The sequence below is a fragment of the Loxodonta africana genome, chromosome 9, assembly GCF_030014295.1.
Source record: "Loxodonta africana isolate mLoxAfr1 chromosome 9, mLoxAfr1.hap2, whole genome shotgun sequence".
Taxonomy (NCBI): Eukaryota; Metazoa; Chordata; class Mammalia; order Proboscidea; family Elephantidae; genus Loxodonta; species Loxodonta africana.
The window spans coordinates 101,395,245-101,415,674 of record NC_087350.1 but is presented as its reverse complement, the minus strand read 5'-3'; the positions used below and the strand labels follow the sequence as shown (position 1 = coordinate 101,415,674).

Below are 20,430 nucleotides of genomic sequence, written 5' to 3'. Positions count from 1 at the left end.
TAATGTGTTTTCTTTCCTTTTTGCTAAGTTCTGATGCTGTACTTTTGGGAAACTTTTTTAAAGTCTCCCTAAATTAATCTAATTATTCCTTTCTTTGTTCTCCGATAACACTTGGCTGTTATAGCTATTTTAGGACTAAAATAGAGTTTGAAGGAGTGCCTGGTGGATTCAAACTGCCGAACTTTTGGTTAGCAGCCATAGCCCTTTACCACTGTGCCACCAGGGTTTCCGAGAAATGAATATATGACAGTTTTATATGTATTTTTTAGTGACACTCAAGGTAATTTTTTAGTTGTAATTGAAGAAATTGCTTCTATTTTTATTGTAATATTACATAATGAGTATAAAGTGGTATTTATTAAATGTGTAATTGCTTATAAACTCTAAAACTCATTTTTTAAAAGAAAATGTACATTTCACTTGAGAGTATTAGTGTCATGCCAATCATTCATCTATTAAACATATTCTCTCATATATATTTGTCATTGTGATTGGATTTGTCTTAGCAGAACACACTATTTGATCAAAATGTTTTGAAGTATGTGCTCACATTAAATAGATACGAAATTATCTCAGGGAAGGAAAAGAATATTCTCAACTCCAGGTTTATATTTTACTAGTAATTCTTTATTTTTTTTTAACATTTTATTGTGGTTTGGGTGAAAGTTTACAGAGCAAATTAGTTCTCCATTCAACAGTCTGTACACATTTTGTTGTGTGACATTATTTAGAATCCCCTCAATGTGACAGCACTCTACCCACTTTCTCCCTGAGTTCCCTGTTTCCATTTGCCCACCTTTCCTTTCCCTTCTTGCCTTCTGAACTTTGTTTTTGGGCAGGTGCTACCCTTTGGATCAGGTATGGTTGATTGTTCTGACGAGCATGCTCCTCATGGATGTTATTGTTCACTTTATAGGCCTGTCTGTTGTTTGGTTGAAATGTGATCTCTGGAGTGGGTTCAGTTCTAGGTTTGAAGAATGTCTTAGAGTCCTAGTCTCAGGGGTTCTACCGGTCTCTATTAGACCAGTCAGCCTGATCTTTTTTATGAATTTGAATTTTGTTCTACATTTTTCTCCCACTGTGTCCAGGACCTTCTATTGTGATCCTGATCAGAGTGGTATGGATAGCTGGGCACCATCTAGTTCTTCTGGTCAGGCTAGTGGAGACTGTGGCTCATGTAGTCTGTTAGTCCTTTGGACTGTTGTTTCCTTGAGACTTTGATTTTCTTCACTCATCATTGCTCTGGACAGGAAGAGACCAACAGCTGTATCTTAGATGATCGCTTGCAAGCTTTTAAGACCCCAGTCACTACTCACCAAAGTAGGATGTAGAACATTGTTTTTGTGGACTGTGTTATGCCAGTTAACCTAGATGTCCTAAGCCCACAAGCCCAACAACTCTGTCCCTCAAGGTGTTTGGTTATGGCTAGGAGGTTTTCATAACTGTGCCCACTGTGTGCTCTACTGTATACATGGATATATTTGTAGCAAATACAAATGCATATGTTGAAATATCCTGTGCCAAACCTATATACAGTGTGCTCGTGTGCGTACTCCAATACACCATCCCACATCTGTTCAGCTTACATATATCTACCATTGTATCCACTCATAGTTTATTGTTTGACTAATCATTCTTATTGTCTCAATTTTTTGTATTGATAATTTTACTCATGTAGTAATTTTTTTTAGCTATATAATCTTCAAATATGCCCTTCACAAAGCAAGACAGAAAGAGATGAAATGATTTAAAAAAAACTAAGGCCAAATATTTTGCCTTATCAGATAAACCTAATGTTAACATACATTATGTTGGGTGATTGGTACAAAATATATTTAACATGATTTCTCTGGGAATTTTATTGTCGTGGGTTCGTGGACAAGTTACTAATCTTTCTGAGCCTCAGTTTCCTTTGAGAGTAATAGAACTAATAGATTCCTGTAGCTGCTGTTGTTGTTAGGTGCCGTCCAGTGGATTCTGACTTAGCAACAGAACGGAACACAGCCCAGTCCTGTGCCATCCTTACAATCGTTACGTTTGAGCCCATCGTTGCAGCCGCTGCATCAGTCCATCTCGGCGAGGGTCTTCTGTCTTACCAAGTATGATGTCCTTCTCCAGGGACTGATCCCACCTGATAATATGTCCAAAGTAGGTGAGACGGAGTCTTGCCATCTTTGCTTCCAGGGAGCATTCTGGCTATAATTCTTCCAAAGCAGATTTGTTCGTTCTTTTGGCAGTCCCTGGTATAGTCAATATTGTTCAGCAGCACTATAATTCGAAGGCACCAATTCAGTCTTCTTATTCATTGTCCACCTTTCCATGCATATGAGGTGATTGAAAATACTGTGGCTTGGGTCAGGCACCTTAGTCTCTAAAGTAACATCTTTGCTTTTTAACACTTTAAAGAGATCTTTTGCAGCAGGTTTGCCCAATGCAGTGTGTCATTTGGTTTTGTACTGCTGCTTCCATGGGAGTTGATTCTTAGTCCAAGTAAAATGAAATCTACGACAACTTCAGCATTTTCTCCATTTATCATGATGTTGCTTGTTGGTCCAGTTGTGAGGATTTTTGTTTTCTTTGTGTTGAGGTGTAATCCACACTGACATCTGTAGTCTTTGATCTTTATTAGTAAGTGCTTCAAGTCCTCTTCACTTTCAGCAAACAAGGTTGTGTCATCTGCATATCGCAGGTTGTTGATGAGTCTTCCTCTAATCCTGATGTCCTTTTCTTCTTCATATAGTCCAACTTGTGGAATTATTTGCTCAGCAAACAGACTGAATAAATATGAAAGGATACAACTCTGATGCACACCTATCCTGATTTTAAACCAAACAGCATCCCCTGTTCTGTTTGAACGACTACCTCTTGATCTATATATAGGTTCTGCATGAGTACAATTAAGTGTTCTGGAATTCCCATTCTTTACAATGTTATCCATAATTTCTTATGATCCACGCAGTCAGATGCCTTTGCATAATCAATAAAACACAGGTACTCATCTTTCTGGTATTTTCTGCTTTCAGTCAATATCCATCTGACATCAGCAATGATATTTCTCATTCCACATCCTCTTATGAATCCAGCTTTAATTTCTGGCAGATCCCTGTCAATGTACTGCTGCAACTGTTTTTGAATAATCTTCAGCAACATTTTACTTAGGTCTGATATTAATTTCCACATTCTGTTGGATCACCTTTCTTTGGAATGGGTACAGGTATGGTTCTCTTCCAGTCAGTTGGCCAGGTAGTTGTCTTCCAAATTTCTTGGCATAGACGAGTGAGTACCTCCATCACTGCATCCATTTGTTGAAAAAGTTTAATTGGGGAGGCGGGGCCAAGATGGCGGAGTAGTCAGATGCTTCTGGTGATCCCTTTTACAACAAACACCTGAAAAAAACAAGTGAAACAATTATATTTATGACAAGTTAGGAGCCCTGAACATCAAAGGCAAAGTTAGAACACAGACTGAGCATCAGAGAGAGGGAGAGGCAGCTCAAAAGCAGAGAGGAGTTGCCAGACCTGAATTGCAGAGAACCCTCAGGCACCATTCCCTGGAGCTACCACAGTGGGGCTGGTGGTAGCATTCTGAACGTGGTTTCCTCAGGGAGAGACAGCCAGTCACACAGCCTACTCACACCTCCGAAAACAGAGAAGAAAGGCACTCTTGGCAAAAGCTAAGTACTTGCGTGTATTTTGCTGCGCCCCCAGCCCCCAAGCTGGCTTCAGTGGCTGTTGATTTTCCTGGGCCTGAGATAGGTCCTGGTGAGAGCTCTGAGCCATTCTCTTGGCCTTGGAGAAGGAATAAATTCACAACTGGGGGAAAAGATAATCTGCTGCCTCCACTAAGCTGGGGAGCTCAAGACAGAAGCGGATCCTGTCCAGGCACAAATGGTCCGGGGTCTTTGAATACCTTTCTCCCTTTCAAGGACCTGTGTGGGCCTATTTTAGGAGAATGGGCCTTTGTTGGCCGACTGCAACTGTTTCAGCTGTGCAGTGGAGAGGTGGGTGTTTGATGTTTGACACTGTTTTGCCTATTAAACAAGGTCCTCACCTACACACATCAAGGGCCTAAAGACTGGTGGCTCTACCCATGTCAGCTATCCACCTGTGACAGGGGTCCAAGGATAATGGGTACCTCCCAGTCCTTACAGCAAAAAACACTGGGTGCCTATAGGCTGCCTGCATAACCCACCCATCTGGGTGTTTTAGGGAACAGGGATGAACTTTCCTCACAGACACTTGGGGGACAGTTGTCAGCCCCCTGCCTTGTTCAGAACGTGACCCCCTGCTGGAACCAGATACCTGTACCTACACCAATCCCCCCTACCCCTCTAAGACTGTAGGACAGAGCCTGTACCACATACTTGATGACCAACTACCCGGACACCTGAACTGAATCCATACAAGAAAAGTGAATGGACTCCTAGGCTCATATACCTGGTAATGGCTCTAGCCATCTGGTGACAAGACGTTAGAGCTTCAAAGGTGAAAATAATCAAGCTAGCTCATTCAAGTAGCCTATTTGGGCATATCAAAACAAAATAAAGCAAGAAGCTAGGATACAGTAAGCAAACCTAAAATAAATATGATAACATAGATGGCTTGGAGGCAACAGTCAATATCAAATCACATAAAGAAGCAGATCGTGATCACTTCAACAAGCTCTGAATACAAAGAAGCAAGGGATATTCTGGATGAAGGTACCGTCCTGGAATTACCAGATGCAGGATACAAAAGATTAATATACAGAACTCTTCAAGACATCAGGAACGAGATCGGGAAGATCAGTCAAAATGCAGAAAAAGCCAAGAAATGCAAAGATAAAGCAGTTGAAGAATTAAAAAAGGTTATTCAAGAACATAATGAAAAATTTAATAAGCTCCAAGAATTCATAGAGACACAGCAATCAGAAATTCAGAAGATTAACAATAAAATTACAGAATTAGACAACTCTGTAGAGAGTCAGCTAAACAAGAGGTTGGCAGTTCAAATCTGCCAGCTGCTCCTAGGAAACTCCATCGAGCAGTTGTAGTCTCTCTCGTAGGGTCACTATGAGTCAGAATTGACTCGATGGCAGTGGGTATAGAGAGACAAAGGAGTAGAACTGAGGAGGTAGGAGGCAGAATTGGTGAGATTGAAGATAAAACACTTGGCACCAAAATATTCAAAGAAAAATCAAGAATTAAAAAAAAATGAAGAAACCCTGAGAATCATGTGGGACTGTATCAAGAGAAATAACCTATAAGTGATTGGAGTACCAGAACAGGGAGGGATAACAGAAAGTACAGAGAGAATTGTTGAAGATTTGTTGACAGAAAACTTTCCTGATATCGTGAAAGATGAGAAGATAATTATCCAAGATGCTCATCAAACTCCACATAAGGTAGTTCTCAAAAGAAAGTCTCCATGACATAATCAAACTTGGCAAAACCAAAGATAAAGAGAATTTTAAGAACGGCTAGGGAAAAAAAAAAAAAAGGGATAAGTGAAAAGTCACCTACAAAGCAGAGTCAATAAGAATAAGCTCAGACTACTCGGTAGAAACCATGCAGGCAAGAAGGCAATGGATGACTTATATAAAGCACTGAAGGAAAAAAATTGCCAACCGAGAATCATATATCCAGCAAAACTGTCTCTCAAATATGAAGGCGAAATTAGGACATTTCCAAATAAACCGAAGTTTAGGGAATTCGTAAAAACCAAACCAGAGCTACAATAAATACTAGAGGGAGTTCTCTGGTTAGAAAACCAATAATATTAGATATCAAGCCAAGACTAGAATACAGGAAACAGCAATCAGATGTCTACCCAGCTAGGGAAATCACAAAAATAAATCAAGATAAAAAAATGCTCAAAACAGGGAAAGAGCTATATCATAATGTAAAAGAAGGCAACATTAAAACAATAAAGAGGGACAAAGAAATTGCATAGATTTTTCATATGGAGAGGAAGTCAAGGCGATATAAAGAAATAAAAGGTAGGTTTAAACTTTGGAAAATAGAGGTAAATATTAAGGTAACCATAAAGGAGGCTAATATTCCTACTCATCAAAATAAAATACAAGAAAAAAAAGACTCAGCAGAAACAAAATCAAAAACAATAAAAGGAAAAGACAATATATAAACTACTCAGCACGAAAAATTAAGTGTGAAAAAGAAATTGTCAACAACACACAAAAGAAGACATTAAAATGACAGCAGTAAGCTCATACCTATCCATAATACACTGAGTGTGAATGAACTAAATGCACCAATAAAGAGAGTGGCTAATGGATAAAAAATACATTCCATCTATATGCTACCTACAAGAGACACACACACAGACTTAGAGACACAAACAAACTGAAACTCAAAGGATAGAAACAAATATAGCAAGCAGACAACAATCAAAAAAGATCAGGAGTGGCAATATTAATTTCTGACATAACAGACTTTAAAGTTAAATCCACCACAAAGGATAAGGGAGGACACTATGTAATGATTAACGTGACAATGTACCAGGAGGACATAACCATATTAAATATTTATGCACCCAGTGATAGGGCTGCAAGATACATAAAACAAACTCTAACAGAACTGAAAAGTGAGATAGACAGCTCCAAAATTATAGTAGGAGGCTTGAACACACCACTTTTGGTGAAGGACAGGACATCCAGAAAGAAGCTCCATAAAGACTCGGAAGATCTAAATGCCACAACCAATCAACTTGACCTCATAGACATGTTTAGAACAGTCCACCCAACAGCAGCCAACTATACTTTCTTTTGTAGTGTACATGGAACATTCTCCAGAGTAGACCACGTATCTGGTTACAAAGCAAGCCTTAGCAGAATCGAAAACATCGAAATATTACAAAGCATCTTCTCTGACGATAAGGCCGTAAAAGTAAAAATCAGTAACAGAAAAAGCAGGGAAGAGAAATCAAACACTTGGAAACTGAACAATACCCTCCTCAAAAATGACTGGGTTATAGACAACATCAAGGATGGAATAAAGAAATTCATAGAATCCAATGAAAATGAAAACACTCCCTATCAGAACCTTTGGGACACAGCAAAAACTGTGTTCAGAGGTCAGTTTATATGAATAAATGCATGCATACAAAAAGAAGAACAGGCCAAAATCAAAGAATTAGTCCTACAATGTGAACAAATACAAGGAGAGCAACAAAGGAAACCCTCAGGCACCAGAAGAAAGCAAATAATAAAAATTATAGCAGAGTTAAATGAAACTGAGAACTGAAAAACAACTGAAAGAGTTAACAACATCAAAAGCTGGTTCTTTGAGAAAATTAACAAAATTGATGAACTATTGGCCAGATTGACAAAGGAAAAACAGGAGAGGAAGCAAATAACTGGAATAAGAAATGAGATGGGTGAGATCACAACAGACCCAACTGAAATTAAAAGAATCATATCAGATTACTATGAAAAATTGTACTCTAATAAATTTGAAAACCTAGAAGAATGGATGAATTTCTGGAAACACACTACCTACCTAAACTAACACAAATAGATGTAGAACAACTAAATAAACCTATAACAAAAGAAGAGATTGAAAAGGTAATTTAAAAACTCACAACAAAAGAAAGCCCTGGCCCGGACAGCTTCACTGGAGAGTTCTATCAACTTTCAGAGAAGAGTTAACAGCACTACTACTAAAGGTATTTCAGATCATAGAAAAGGATGGAATACTCCCAAACTCATTCTATGAAGCCAGCATACCCCTGATACCAAAACCAGGTAAAGACACCACAAAAAAGAAAATGACAGACCTATATCCTTTATGAACTCAGATGCAAAAATCCTCAACAAAATTCTAGCCAATAGAATTCAACAACATATAAAAAAAAATAATCCACCCCGACCAGGTGGGATTTATACTAGGTATGCAGGGATGGTTCAACATTAGAAAAACAGTTAATGTAACCCACCATAGAAATAAAACAAAAGAAGAACCACATGATCTTATCAGCTGATGCAGAAAAGGTATTTGACAGAGTTCAACACCCATTCATGACACAAACTCTCAGCAAAATAGGAATAGGAAGAAAATTCCTCAACATAATAGAGGCAATTTATAGACAGCCAACAGCCAACATAATCCTAAATGGAGAGAGTCTGAAAGCATTCCCCTTGAGATCAGGAACCAGACATGGATGCCCTTTATCATCACTCTTATTCAACACTGTGCTGGAGGTCCTAGCCAAAGCAGTTAGTCTAGATAAAGAAACAAGGGGCATCCACATTGGTAAGGGAGAAGTAAAAGTATCTCTATTTGCAGATGACGTGATCTTATACGCAGAAAACCCTAAAGAATCCTCAAGAAAACTACTGAAACTAATAGAAATGTTCAGTAGAGCATCAGGATACAAGATAAACATAAAAAAATCAGTTGGATTCCTCTACACCAACAAAATGGACATTGAAGAGGAAATGACCAAATCAATAGCATTTACAGTAGCCCCCAAGAAGATAAAATACTTATGAATAAATCTTACCAGAAACATAAAAGACCTATACGAAGAAAACTACAAGACGCTACTGCAAGAAACCAAAAGAGACTTACCACAAAAAAAACCAAACCCACTGCCGTCGAGTTGATTCCGACTCATAGAGACCCTATAGGACAGAGTAGAACTGCCTGATAGAGTTTCAGCGCCTGGTGAATTCGAACTGCTGACGTCTTGGTTAGCAGCCGTGGCAGCTAACCACTACGCCACCAGGGTTTCCAAAGAGACCTACATGAGTAGAAAAACATGCCTTGCTTATGGATAGGAAGACTTAACATTGTAAAAAGGTCTATTCTACTAAAAGTAATCTATAGATACAACGCGATTCTGATCCAAATTCCAATGACATTTTTTAATGAGATGGAGAAACAAATCACCAACTTCATATGGAAGGGAAATTGGCCTCAGATAAGTAAAGCATTATTGAGAAAGAAGAACAAAGTGGGAGGCCTCACACTACTTGATTTGAGAACCTGTTATACCGCCACAGTACTCAAAACGTCCTGGTACTGTACGACAACAGATACATAGTCCAATGGAACAGAATTGAGAATCCAGACATAGATCCATCCACATATGAACAGCTGATATTTGACAAAGGCCCAAGGTCAGTTAAATGGGGAAAAGAGTATCTTTAACAAATGGTGCTGGCATAAATGGATATCCATCTGCAAAAAAATGAAACAATACCCATACCTCACATCATGCACAAAAACTAACTTAAAATGGATTAAAGACCTAAATATAAAATCCAAAATGATAAAGATCATGGAAGAAAAAGTAGGGACAATGTTAGGAGCCCTAATACATGGCATAAACAGTATACAAAACATTACTAACAATGCAGAAGAGGGACCAGATAACTGGGAGCTCCTAAAAATCAAACACCTATGCTCATCCAAAGACTTCACCAAAGAGTAAAAAGATTACGTACGGACTGGGAAAAAATTTTTAGCTATGACATTTCCGATCAGCGCCTGATCTCTAAAATCTACATGTTACTGCAAAAACTCAACCACAAAAAGACAAATAACCCAATTAAAAAATGGGCAAAAGATATAAATTGACACTTCACTAAAGAAGACATTTAGGTAGCTAACAGATACATGAGGAAATGCTCATGAACATTAGCCATTAGAGAAATGCAAATCAAAACTACAATGAGAGTTCATCTCATTCCAACAACAACAACAAAAAAGGCAGGTGTTAATCCAAAAAATACAAAATAATAAATGTTGGAAAGGTTGTGGAGAGACTGGAACATTTATATACTGCTGGTGGGAATGTAAAATGGTACAACCACTTTGGAAATCTATTTGGTGCTTCCTTAAAAAGCTAAAAAATAGAACTAGCATAGCATCCAGCTATCCCACTCCTTGGTATATATCCTAGAGATTTAAGAGCCTTTACACAAATAGGTATATGCACACCCATGTTCACTGCAGCACTGTTTACAATAGCAAAAAGATGGAAGCAACGAAGGTGCCCATCTATAGCTAAATGGATAAATAATTTATGGTATATTTACACAGTGGAATACTATGCATTGATAAAGAACAATGATGAATCTGTGAAACATTTCATAACATGGAGAAATTTGGAACGCATTATGCTGAGTGAAATTAGTTAGTTGTAGAAGGACAAATATTGTATAAGACCACTATTATAAGAACTCAAGAAATAGTTTACATAGAGAAGAAAATATTTTTTGATGGTTATCAGAGTCAGGATGGAGGGAGGGATAGGTGCATTCACTAATTAGATAGTAGACCAGAACTATTTTAAGTGAAGGGAAATACAACAGACAATACAGGAGAGGTCAGCACAACTGTACTAAACCAAAAACAAAGACGTTTCCTGAATAAATTGAACGCTTCGAAGGCCAGTTTAGTCGGGGTTGGGGTTTGGGGACCATGGTTTTAGGGGACATCTAGGTCAACTGGCATAATAAAATCTGTTAAGAAAACATTCTGCATCATGCTTTGGAGAGTTGCGTCTGGGGCCTTAAATGCAAGGAAGCAGCCATCTGAGATGCATCAACTGGTCTCAACCTACCTGGAGCAAAGGGGAATGAAGAACACCAAAGACACAAGGTAATTATGAGCCCAAGGTACAGAAAGGGCCATATAAACCAGAGACTACATCAGCCTGAGACCAGAACTAGATGGTGCCTGGCTACAATCGATGACTGCCCTGACTGGGAACACAACAGAGAACCCCTGAGGGAGCAGGAGAACAGTGAGATGCAGACGTCAAATTCTCGTAAAAAGACTAGACTTAATGGACTGACTGGGACTAGCAGGACCCCAGAGGTCTTGGTCTCCAGACCTTCTGGTAGCCCAAGACAGGAACTGTTCCCAAAGCCAACTCTTCAGACAGGGATTGGACTGACTATGGGATAGAAAATGATACTGGTGAGGAGTGAGTTTCTTGGATCAAGTAGACACATGGGACCATGTGGGCAGCTCCTGTCAGGGGGGAGATGAGAAGGCAGAGGAGGTCAGAAGCTGGCTGAATGGACATGAAAATAGAGGGTGGCGAGGAGTGTGCCATGTCATTAGGCAGAGAGCAACTAGGAGTATGTAGCAAGGTGTATATAAATTTTTGTATGAGAGACTGACTTGATTTGTAAGCTTTCACTTAAAGCTCAATACAGGTAAAAAAACAAGCTTAATTTGTCTTCTGTCATTTCCTTGAGCTTTGTTCTTTACCAGTGCAGTTTGGACTTCTTTTTATTAGTGTTTGTTCTTGATCGTATGTTATTTCCTTAAATTGTTGAATGTTGATGAATTCTTTTTTGTACAGCAACTCTATTCCATCTTCTTTTGATGCTTCCTGCATCATTCAATATTTTGTCCATAGAATTCTTCAGTATTGCAACTCAAGGCTTGAATTTTTTCTTCAGTTCTTCCCGCTTGAGAAATGCCAAGCGTGTTGTTTGCTTTTGGTTTTCTGTCTCCAGGTCTTTGCACATTCATTATACTACTTTTTCTTCCCATGCTGCCCTTTGAAATCTTCTGTTCAGCTCTTTGACTTCATCATTTTTCCACTCGCTTTAGCTAGACGACATTTAAGAGCAAGTTTCTGAGTCTTTGCTTACATCCATTTTGATCTTTACTTTCTTTCCTGTCTTTTTAATGGCCTTCTGCTTTTTTCATGTACGATGTCCTTTATATCATCCCACAACTCCTCTGCTCTTTTTCGGTCATTATTGTTCTGTGCTTCAAATCTATTCTTGTGACATACAAGATTTGCATTATATTTCTATCATACTGTGCTGCTTTTGAAGGCTGTCCATCTATTTAATTTGTAGGTATACCATGATCAGTGAAACATCACCAGAAATACCTAGAGATCAAAATGCTATGATTGTTCCTGTACTCCTGCTGCCCAGTACAGTAACTGTGCTCACCATGTCTGTAATGGTTAAGTCCCGCCACTTGGCCTTTGCTGCTCTGAAATTCTATCATTGCCATTGAAATTGGGGAGCCCATCTCATTGGTGACATATCCCATCATTATCTTCACTGTCTACTATCATCTCTCACAGTGTTTATCGGCGCATAGACGTAAGACATTGTGAGGCCTTCAGTGGCTGTGTATCAAAAATGTATGATAAAATGATTTCTTTCAGGGTATCTAAGGAGCAGTAAAATTGCTGATTAAAATAACAAGAAATGTTATATGACAGTTTTATTTGTATTTTTAGTGTACTGCCCACTCTGATGCATTTTGCAGCATTTTAATGACGGAAAGTATTGTTCTTTTGCCCCAGAAGAGGGTATAGTTGGGAAAAAGGGAGGTGGTTGCACATAATAAAACTACTCTCATCTCTTTAAATGTCCAAATTGTGTAAGGAAAGTACTGGCATTTTGACCTCATTAAATGGTTGTAGGCCAAATGTTGACTTGAATTTGCAGTCATCTATCCAAGCAAACGTTTGTTGTTGTTGTTCGTTGCTGTCTAGTTGACCCTGACTCATGGCAACCCTAGGTGTGCAGAGTAGACTGAACTCTATAGGGTTTTCAAGTCAGTGATGACCTTTCAGAAGCAGACTGTCAGGCCTTACTTCTGAGGTGCCTCTGGGTAGGTATGAACTGCCAACCTTGTGGTTAATTGTCCAGCACTTCTATTTGCACTACTCAGGTACTCCTTAAGCAAACATTTAGAGCTAGCTTATTAAATCCAAATCAGGCCTACACCTGTTCTCCAAGTTCCTGCTAATATAAGAGTTGCAAGATATTTCAATAGTTTTGCTACGTAAGCTGTTTTCTCCTGGAGTAGACTATGCATTTCTTCTCCCATGGCGTACTGAGATCTGAGTCTGTCTATAGTGACAGCAGTGGAGATGGGTTTTACAAATCCTCCTGCAAGGCAGCTGCTTCAGGCATGGTTCATTACTAAGTCTTCCAGCAAAGGAAGGCAAGTTACTTCAGACAGAGAGGAGAGCCAGCTTTTGTTGGTAAAGGATGTTCAGGCAAGATTTAGGCTTCAAGGTTTTCAGACTTGTCTAAGTCCAAAAGCTCTCATCCCTTGTCCTTCCTTCCTGCCTAATGCCCAGCCAACACTATCTTAACATCAGAAACTTGGTAAGGCTCTTCTTTCAATTTGTGTTCTAATTCTGCATTCCCCATAATTAAATTATGGTTCTGGTCCCTAGCCTTGTCTGCCCTGCGGCTATAAGAAACATGAGATTCTTTTCAGGTTGCTGTAGAAGTTCCCTGGTTTTCTATTGTCTTGAGCTGAGATTCTAAAGCCCTGAGATTATCATTTTGTTTTTGCAAAATCCGTGGTATTGTCAGATTTAGCCTTCCTACTCCACAAGCCTTATAGTAAACACTACTGACATAACCGGTCAAGTGCAAGGGTTACTTCATTTCCCAAAGGTTTGCCTTCACTGGTATTTCATCATAAACAATTGCACATAATAACTTAAGCAATTGTGATTTATCATATACCACAAACCACTAGTATCCCATTTCTATCTGCAAGGAGGTCTTCACTCTGTTAAGGCTCAACTAGGTTAGCCACCCAATATCAGAAACCCTTCTTGAGACCGGTTCTGATTGCAAGAGCAATATTAGTGTTGAGCCAGGAAAACAGACACCACTCTAAGTCTTTCAATAAAGGGACATTAATAGAGGTAATTAGTTATACAGGCACTAAAAGAGCTGAACAGAGCCCTGCTGGTGCAGTGGTTAAGTGCTCAGCTGCCAGCTGAAAGGTCAGCCGCTCAAACCCATCAGCTGCTCTGCAGGAGAAAGATGTGTCGGTCTGGTTCTATAAAGATTATAGCTTTGGAAATGCAGTGGGGCAGTTCTGCTCTCTCTTATGGGTTGCTAGCTATGAGTCAGAATCTACTCAGTGGCAGTGGGTTTAATGAGTAGAAGAGCTGAAAAGACAAAGTGTGTTAAGGCAACCCAGAAGGAGCCCTGGTGGCACAATGGTTAAGTGTTCGGCTGCTAACCGAAAAGTTGGCACTTTGAACTCATTCAGCGGGTCTGTGGGGAAAGACCTAGTGATCTGCTCCCATAAAGATTACGGGAAAACCCTATGGGGCAGTTCTGCTCTGTCACATGGGGTTGCTGCGAGTTGAAACTGACAGGATGGCACCAAACAACAAGGCACCCCAGAGAGTAATGGCATTGGGAAGGTGCTTCTACTTCTGAGGTTTATGAAAGCCAGAATCTTTTGGAGAGAGCTAGGGCCACAGAAGAAGGGATTACCTGGAAGGATCTGCAGCCACAAAGAAAACAGAGATGCTTGAGGTAGAAATACCCTGGCTTCTCTTCTTCTCCTGCCTGAAGTACTCCATAGGTCTTTCCTGTTGTCTAAACTTACTGAGGAGCCAGTTGTTAAGGAAACCTGGGAGATGTAGTTCCTATAATACGGAATGACTGGCACATCTGAGAATGCTCAGGGTTAACTTTATTTTTATTAGGGGAGAGGGAACGGGCGCATGGCGGGGGCCCGGAGTGGTTCTGGAGCAAACACTGGAGTTACTTTGAATTTGTCGTTAAGGTAGTTCTGTGCTTTTCTTTAAAAATTTAACTATTAACAGGTATTTGTAAGTTCTTATTTTGTAACCACAAGTGTTTTGAAGACATTCACTTACGTAAATTTTTTTATTATTGGAAATCATTATATTCTTTAAATAAAGGTTTTTTATATTGTGATAAAATGCCATTTTAACCATTTTTAAGCATACAACTCAGTGACTAATTACATTTTCATCACTATTGATTTCTAAAAAATTTTCGTCACACCAAACAGAAACTCAACACCTCCTAGGCAGTAACTCCCGACTTCTCCTTCCTACCCATCCCTGGTAGCCACTGATAAACTTTGGGCTGTGTGTATTTGCCTATTCTAGATATTTCATGTAAGTGGGATCCTGCAGTATACGTCCTTTCGTAACTGACTCATTTCACTCAGCATATAATGCTTTTAAGGCTCATTCGTGTTGTAGCATGTAGTAGAACTTCATTTCTGTTTATGGCTCGATAATGTTCCATTGTATGTATATACCAGATTTTGTTTATTCCTGCATCTGTTGATGAACACTTGGGTTGTTTCCACTTTTTGGCTATTGTGAATAACGCTGCAGTGAACATTAGTGTACAGGTATCTGTTTGAGTCCCTTCATTCACGCCTTTTGAGATTGCTGGGTCATATGTTAGTTGTATTGTTTAACTTTTTGAGGAACCACCAAAATGTTTTCTACAGTGATTGCACCGTTGTACGCTCCCACCAGCAATGGATGAGGGTTCCAGTTTCTGCACATCCTGCCAATACTTGTTATTTTCTGTTTTTCTGATAATAGCCATCCTAATGGGTATGATAGGAGCCCTGGTGGCAAAGTGGTTTAGAGTCCAGGCTGCTAAACAAAAGGTGAACAGTTCAAATCCACCAGCTGCTCTTTGGAACCCCTATGGGGCAGTTCTGCTCTGTCCTGTAGAGTTGCTCTGAGTCAGAATCAACTTGACAGCACACAATAACAACAAGTGGGTATGGTGTGGTAGATACAACTATTTCTGATTAAAACTTTAGATTTCTCTTTAATAAGAAGTTCATATAAGAATTTTTTTTTAGTGGATTCTCTCACATAAGATGATGAGTGTCAACTGATGAATAAGACTAGTGCTTCTTTTGCGGTTTTTCAGAAAGTATAAGTTTATAAATTCTTGGCTTATTTTGTAAATATTATGGAAACAAGTTCCTCTAAAAAATTTAAGTGTTGAGTGCATGATATCGTAATACTGGAGGCATATTTTAATATTGGTTCCTGATATCAGAAATCTGTTTTTAGCTGGCAAGCTATGAGGGCCAGATTGCCAAGCTGCGATCCGAGGTTGAAAAAGGAGAGGCGTTGCGACAAAGCTTGGAATATGACCTGGCTGTCGCTAGAAAGGAAGCTGGTCTCGCTAGACGGGCTGCTGAAGAAAAATTAGCTGAGGCACATAGGATCCAAGAAAAACTCTGTGGTAAGACTATTTCTATTTCTTCTCATGTTTGGGGTTGTAACATCATTGTATATCACTGTCACTGTTGTGTATATATACAGGATCAGAGGTAGAATTTTGATTCACTGACTGGCCTTTGATAGACAGACTTTACTTGGCGTGTAAAGTATTCTGGCAATTATGTGAACATCTATCTACTTCATATTAATTTATTTTAGTGTTGTGCAGGTATGGGAAAAGGGACTCTAAATTCTGTTAATCACTGCCCTGGCCAAAGGTATATATATATTTTTCTTTTTTAACTGTATTATGCTTTAGGTGAAAGTTTACAGTGCAAATTAGTTTCTTATTCAAAAATTTGTGCACAAATCATCTTGTGACATTGGTTGCAATCCCTGATTTGTGTCAGCACTCTCCCCCTTTCCCTTTCCATGCAGGGTTTCCCATGATCATTCATCCAGTTTTCCTGTTCCTTTGTACCTTCTTGTCTTTGCTTTTGGGCAGGTGTTGCCCATTTGGTCTTGTGTACTTGATTGAACTAAGAACCACATTCCTTGGATGTGGTATTGTTTGTTTTATAGATCTGTTCAATCTTTGGCTGAAAGGTGGGCATCAGGAATGGCTTCAGTTCTGAGTTAGTAGGGTGTTCTGGGGTTCTTCCAGTCTGTCAGACCAGTCAGCCTGGTCATTTTTTTTTTTTTTTTTAATTTGAATTTTGTTCTACATTTTTCTCCCACTCTGTCTGGGACCCTCTGTTAACATCCCTATCAGAGCATGGTGGGAGCCAGGCACCATCTAGTTCTTCTGGGCTCAGGCTGGTGGAAGCTGTGGTTCATGTGGTCTGTTAGTCCTTTGTACTAATATTTTCCTTGTGTCTTTGGTTTTCTTTGTTCTCTTTTGCTCCGGACGGGATGGAACCAATAAATGTATCTTAGATGGCCAGTCGCAAGCTTTTAAGACCCCTGGATGCTACCCACCAAAGTAGAATGTAGAACATTTTCTTTATCTACTGTGTTATGCCATTTGACCTGGATGTCCCCTGAGACAATGATCTCCAGCCCTCCGCCCCAGTAACTTGATCCCTCAAGGTGTTTGGATGTGTCTAGGAAGCTTCGATGATTTTGTCTTGGTCAAGTTGTGCTGACTTCCCCTATATCATATATTATCTTTCTCTTAATCAAAGTGGCACAGTGGTTAAGTGCTATGGTTGCTAATCAATGTGTCAGCAGTTCGAATCTGCCAGGCACTCCTTGGAAACTCTATGGGGCAGTTGTATTCTGTCCTATAAGATCGCTATGAGTCTGAATCGACTCGATGGCAAAGGGTTTTTGGTTTGTTGTTAATCAAAGTTAACACTTGTCTACTATCTAGTTAGTGGTTTCCCCTCTCTACTTCTCCCATCCCTTATAACCATCACAGATTGGTTTTTTTTTCTGTGTATAAACCTTTTCTGGAGTTTTTATAATAGTGGTGTTATACTATATTTGTCCTTTTGTGATTGACTTATTTCACTCAGCCTAATATCCTCCAATACCCTCCAGATTCATCCATGTCATGAGGTGTTTCGTGGATTCATCATTGTTCTTTATCTTTGCATAGTATTCCATTGTGTGTATATAACATAATTTGTTTATCCATTCACCTGTTGATGGGCACTTAGGTTGTTTCCACTGTTTTGCTATTGCAAATAAAGCAGTGAACACGGGTGTGCATATGTCTATTCATGTGACAGCACTTATTTCCTTAGGATATATTCCTGGGGTGGGACTGCTGAATATTATGGTGTTTCTACTTCTAGCATTTTAAGGAGGTGCCATATCATTTTCCACAGTGGTTGTAACATTTTACACTCCCGCCAGCAGTGCATAAGAGTTCCAGTCTCCTTGCACCCTCTCCAGTATTTGTTATTTTGTCTTTTTTCGTAGTGCCAGTAATGTTGGGGTGAGATGGTAGCTCATTGTAGTTTTGATTTCCATTTCTCTAATAGCTAATGACTGCAAGCATTTCCTCATGTGTCTGTTAGCCAGCTGAAGGTCTTCTTTGGTGAAGTGCCTGTTCATATCCTTTGCCCATTTTTTAAATGGATTTAATTGTTGATGAATTGTTGAACTATAGATTTTAGAGATTAGACCTTTGTCAGATATATTATAGTCACATTTTTTTTTTCCCCGTCTGTAGGTTGGCTTTTTACTTATTTGGTGAAGTCTTTTGATGAGCAAAGGTGTTTAATTTTTAGGAGCTCCCAGTTATCTAGTTTATATTCTGGTGTTTGTGCATTGTTAATTATGGTTTGTATTGTATTTATGCCATGTATTAGCATTGTCCCTATTTTTTCTTCCATGATCTTATCATTTTAGGTTTTATATTTAGTCTTTGATCCATTTAGAGTTAGTTATTGTGTATGGTGTGAAGTATGGGGTTCTGTTTCATTTTTTTACATATGAGCATTCATTTTTGCCGGTACCGTTTGTTCAAAAGACTGTCTTTTCCCCATTTAATAGACTTTGGGCCTTTGTCAAAAATCAGCTGACCATAGGTGGATGGATTTATGTCTGAGTTCTCAGTTCTGTTCCTTTGGTCTGTATGTCTGTCATTGCACTGGTACCAGGCTGTTTTGAGTACCGTGGCTGTGTAGTGGGTTCTGAGATCAAGTAGTGTGAAGGCTCCTACTTTGTTCTTTTTTTTTTTTTTCAGTAATGCTTTGCTTATACAGGGCCTCTTTTCTGTTAATCACTTTTTTTAGAGCACTTGCTCCGTGAATGGTCAGCAGAATTGCATAGGATTTTTTTTTTAATACAACAGAATTTTGTTTTAAATGCATAGTCTAAATATGTATGTAAATATATATTCATGCTCAGCATTTGAAGAAAAAATTCAAGCATTTAGTTGCAATATTGAAGGATTCTATGGGCAAAATATTAAATGACACAGGAAACATCAAAAGAAGATGGACAGAATATACAGAGTCACCGTACCAAAACGAATTAGTTGACAGTTATTTCAGGAGGTAGCATATGATCAGAAACTGATGGTACTGAAGGAAGAAGTCCAAGTTGCACTGAAGGCATTGGTGAAAAACAGGGCTTCAGGAATTGACAGAGTACCAACTGAGATGTTTCAACAAATGGGTGTACCGCTGGAAGCGCTCACTCATCTGTGCCAAGAAATTTGGAAGACAGCTACCTGGCCAACTGACTGGAGGAGGTCTACATGTGCCCATTCCAAAGAAAGGTGATCTAACAGAATGCAGAAATTGTCAAACAATATCATTACCGTCACACACAAGTAAAATTTTGCTGAAGTTCATTTAAAAGCAGTTGCAACAGAACATCAACAAGGAACTGCCAGAAGTTCAAGCTGGATTCAGAAGAAGATGTGGAACAAGGGATATCATTGCTGATGTCAGATGGATGCTTGAAAGCAGAGAATACCAGAAAGATGCTTACCTGTGTTTTATCGACTATGCAAAGGCATTCAACTGTGTGGATCATAACAAACTATGGATAACATTGCAAAGAACGGGAATTCCAGAACACTTAATTGTGCTCATGTAGAACCTGTACATAGATCAAGAGTCAGTTGTTCGAACAGACCAAGGGGATACTGCATGGTTTAAAGTCAAAAAAGGTGTATGTCAGGGTTGTATCCTTTAACCATACTAATTCAATTTGTATGCTGAACAGATAATCCAAGAAGCTGGACTTTATGAAAAAGAACATGGCATCAGGATTGGAGGAAGACTCATTAACAACCTTCAATATGCAGATGATACACCCTTTCTTGCTGAAAGTGAAGAGAACTTGAAGTACTTACTGATGAAGATGAAAGACTACAGCTTTCAATATAGATTATATCCAACATAAAGAAAGCAAAAATTCCTCACAACTAGACCAATAAGCAACATCATGATAAATGGAGAAAAGATTGAAGTTGTCAAGGGTTTCATTTTACTTGGATCCACAATCAATGCCAATGGAAGCAGCAGTCAAGAAATCAAAGAATGCATTGCATTGGGCAAATCTGCTGCAAAAGATCTCTTTAAAGTGTTAGAAAGCAAAGATGTTACTTTAAGGACTGAGATTCACCTGACCCAAGGCATGGTGTTTTCATTTGCATCATATGCATGTGAAAGCTGGATGGTGAATCAGGAAGACCGAACAAGAATTGATGCCTTTGAATTATGGTGTCTGTGTCTGCCAAAAGAACGAATAGTTCTATCTGGGATGAGGTACAGCCAGAATGCTCATTAGAAGCAAGGGTGTTGAGACTTCATTTCATGTACTTTGGACAAGTTATTAGGAGGATAAATCCGTGGAGAAGGGCATCATACTTGGTGAAGTAGAGGGTCAGTGAAAAAAAGGAAGACTGTCAATGGGATGAATTGACACAGTGGCTGCAAAATGGTCTTAAGCATGGGAATGATCGTAAGAATGGTGCAGGATCGGGCAGTGTTTCGTT

General features: G+C 39.1%; 1 protein-coding gene across 9 annotated transcripts in view; it reads left to right on the top strand.

The window, feature by feature from the left end:
• Positions 1–20,430, top strand: part of CCDC171 (coiled-coil domain containing 171) — a 313,930-nt gene that overhangs the window by 17,474 nt on the left and 276,026 nt on the right. For 8 of the 9 annotated variants that reach the window (XM_064290472.1, XM_064290471.1, XM_064290469.1 and 5 more), the window contains one exon: positions 15,819–15,993. The exons of the other annotated variant lie outside the window; for it this stretch is intronic. In XM_064290472.1, the coding sequence (XP_064146542.1) occupies positions 15,819–15,993 (175 nt within the window). The remainder of the gene's footprint in view (positions 1–15,818; positions 15,994–20,430) is intronic. 9 annotated transcript variants of the gene reach the window in all.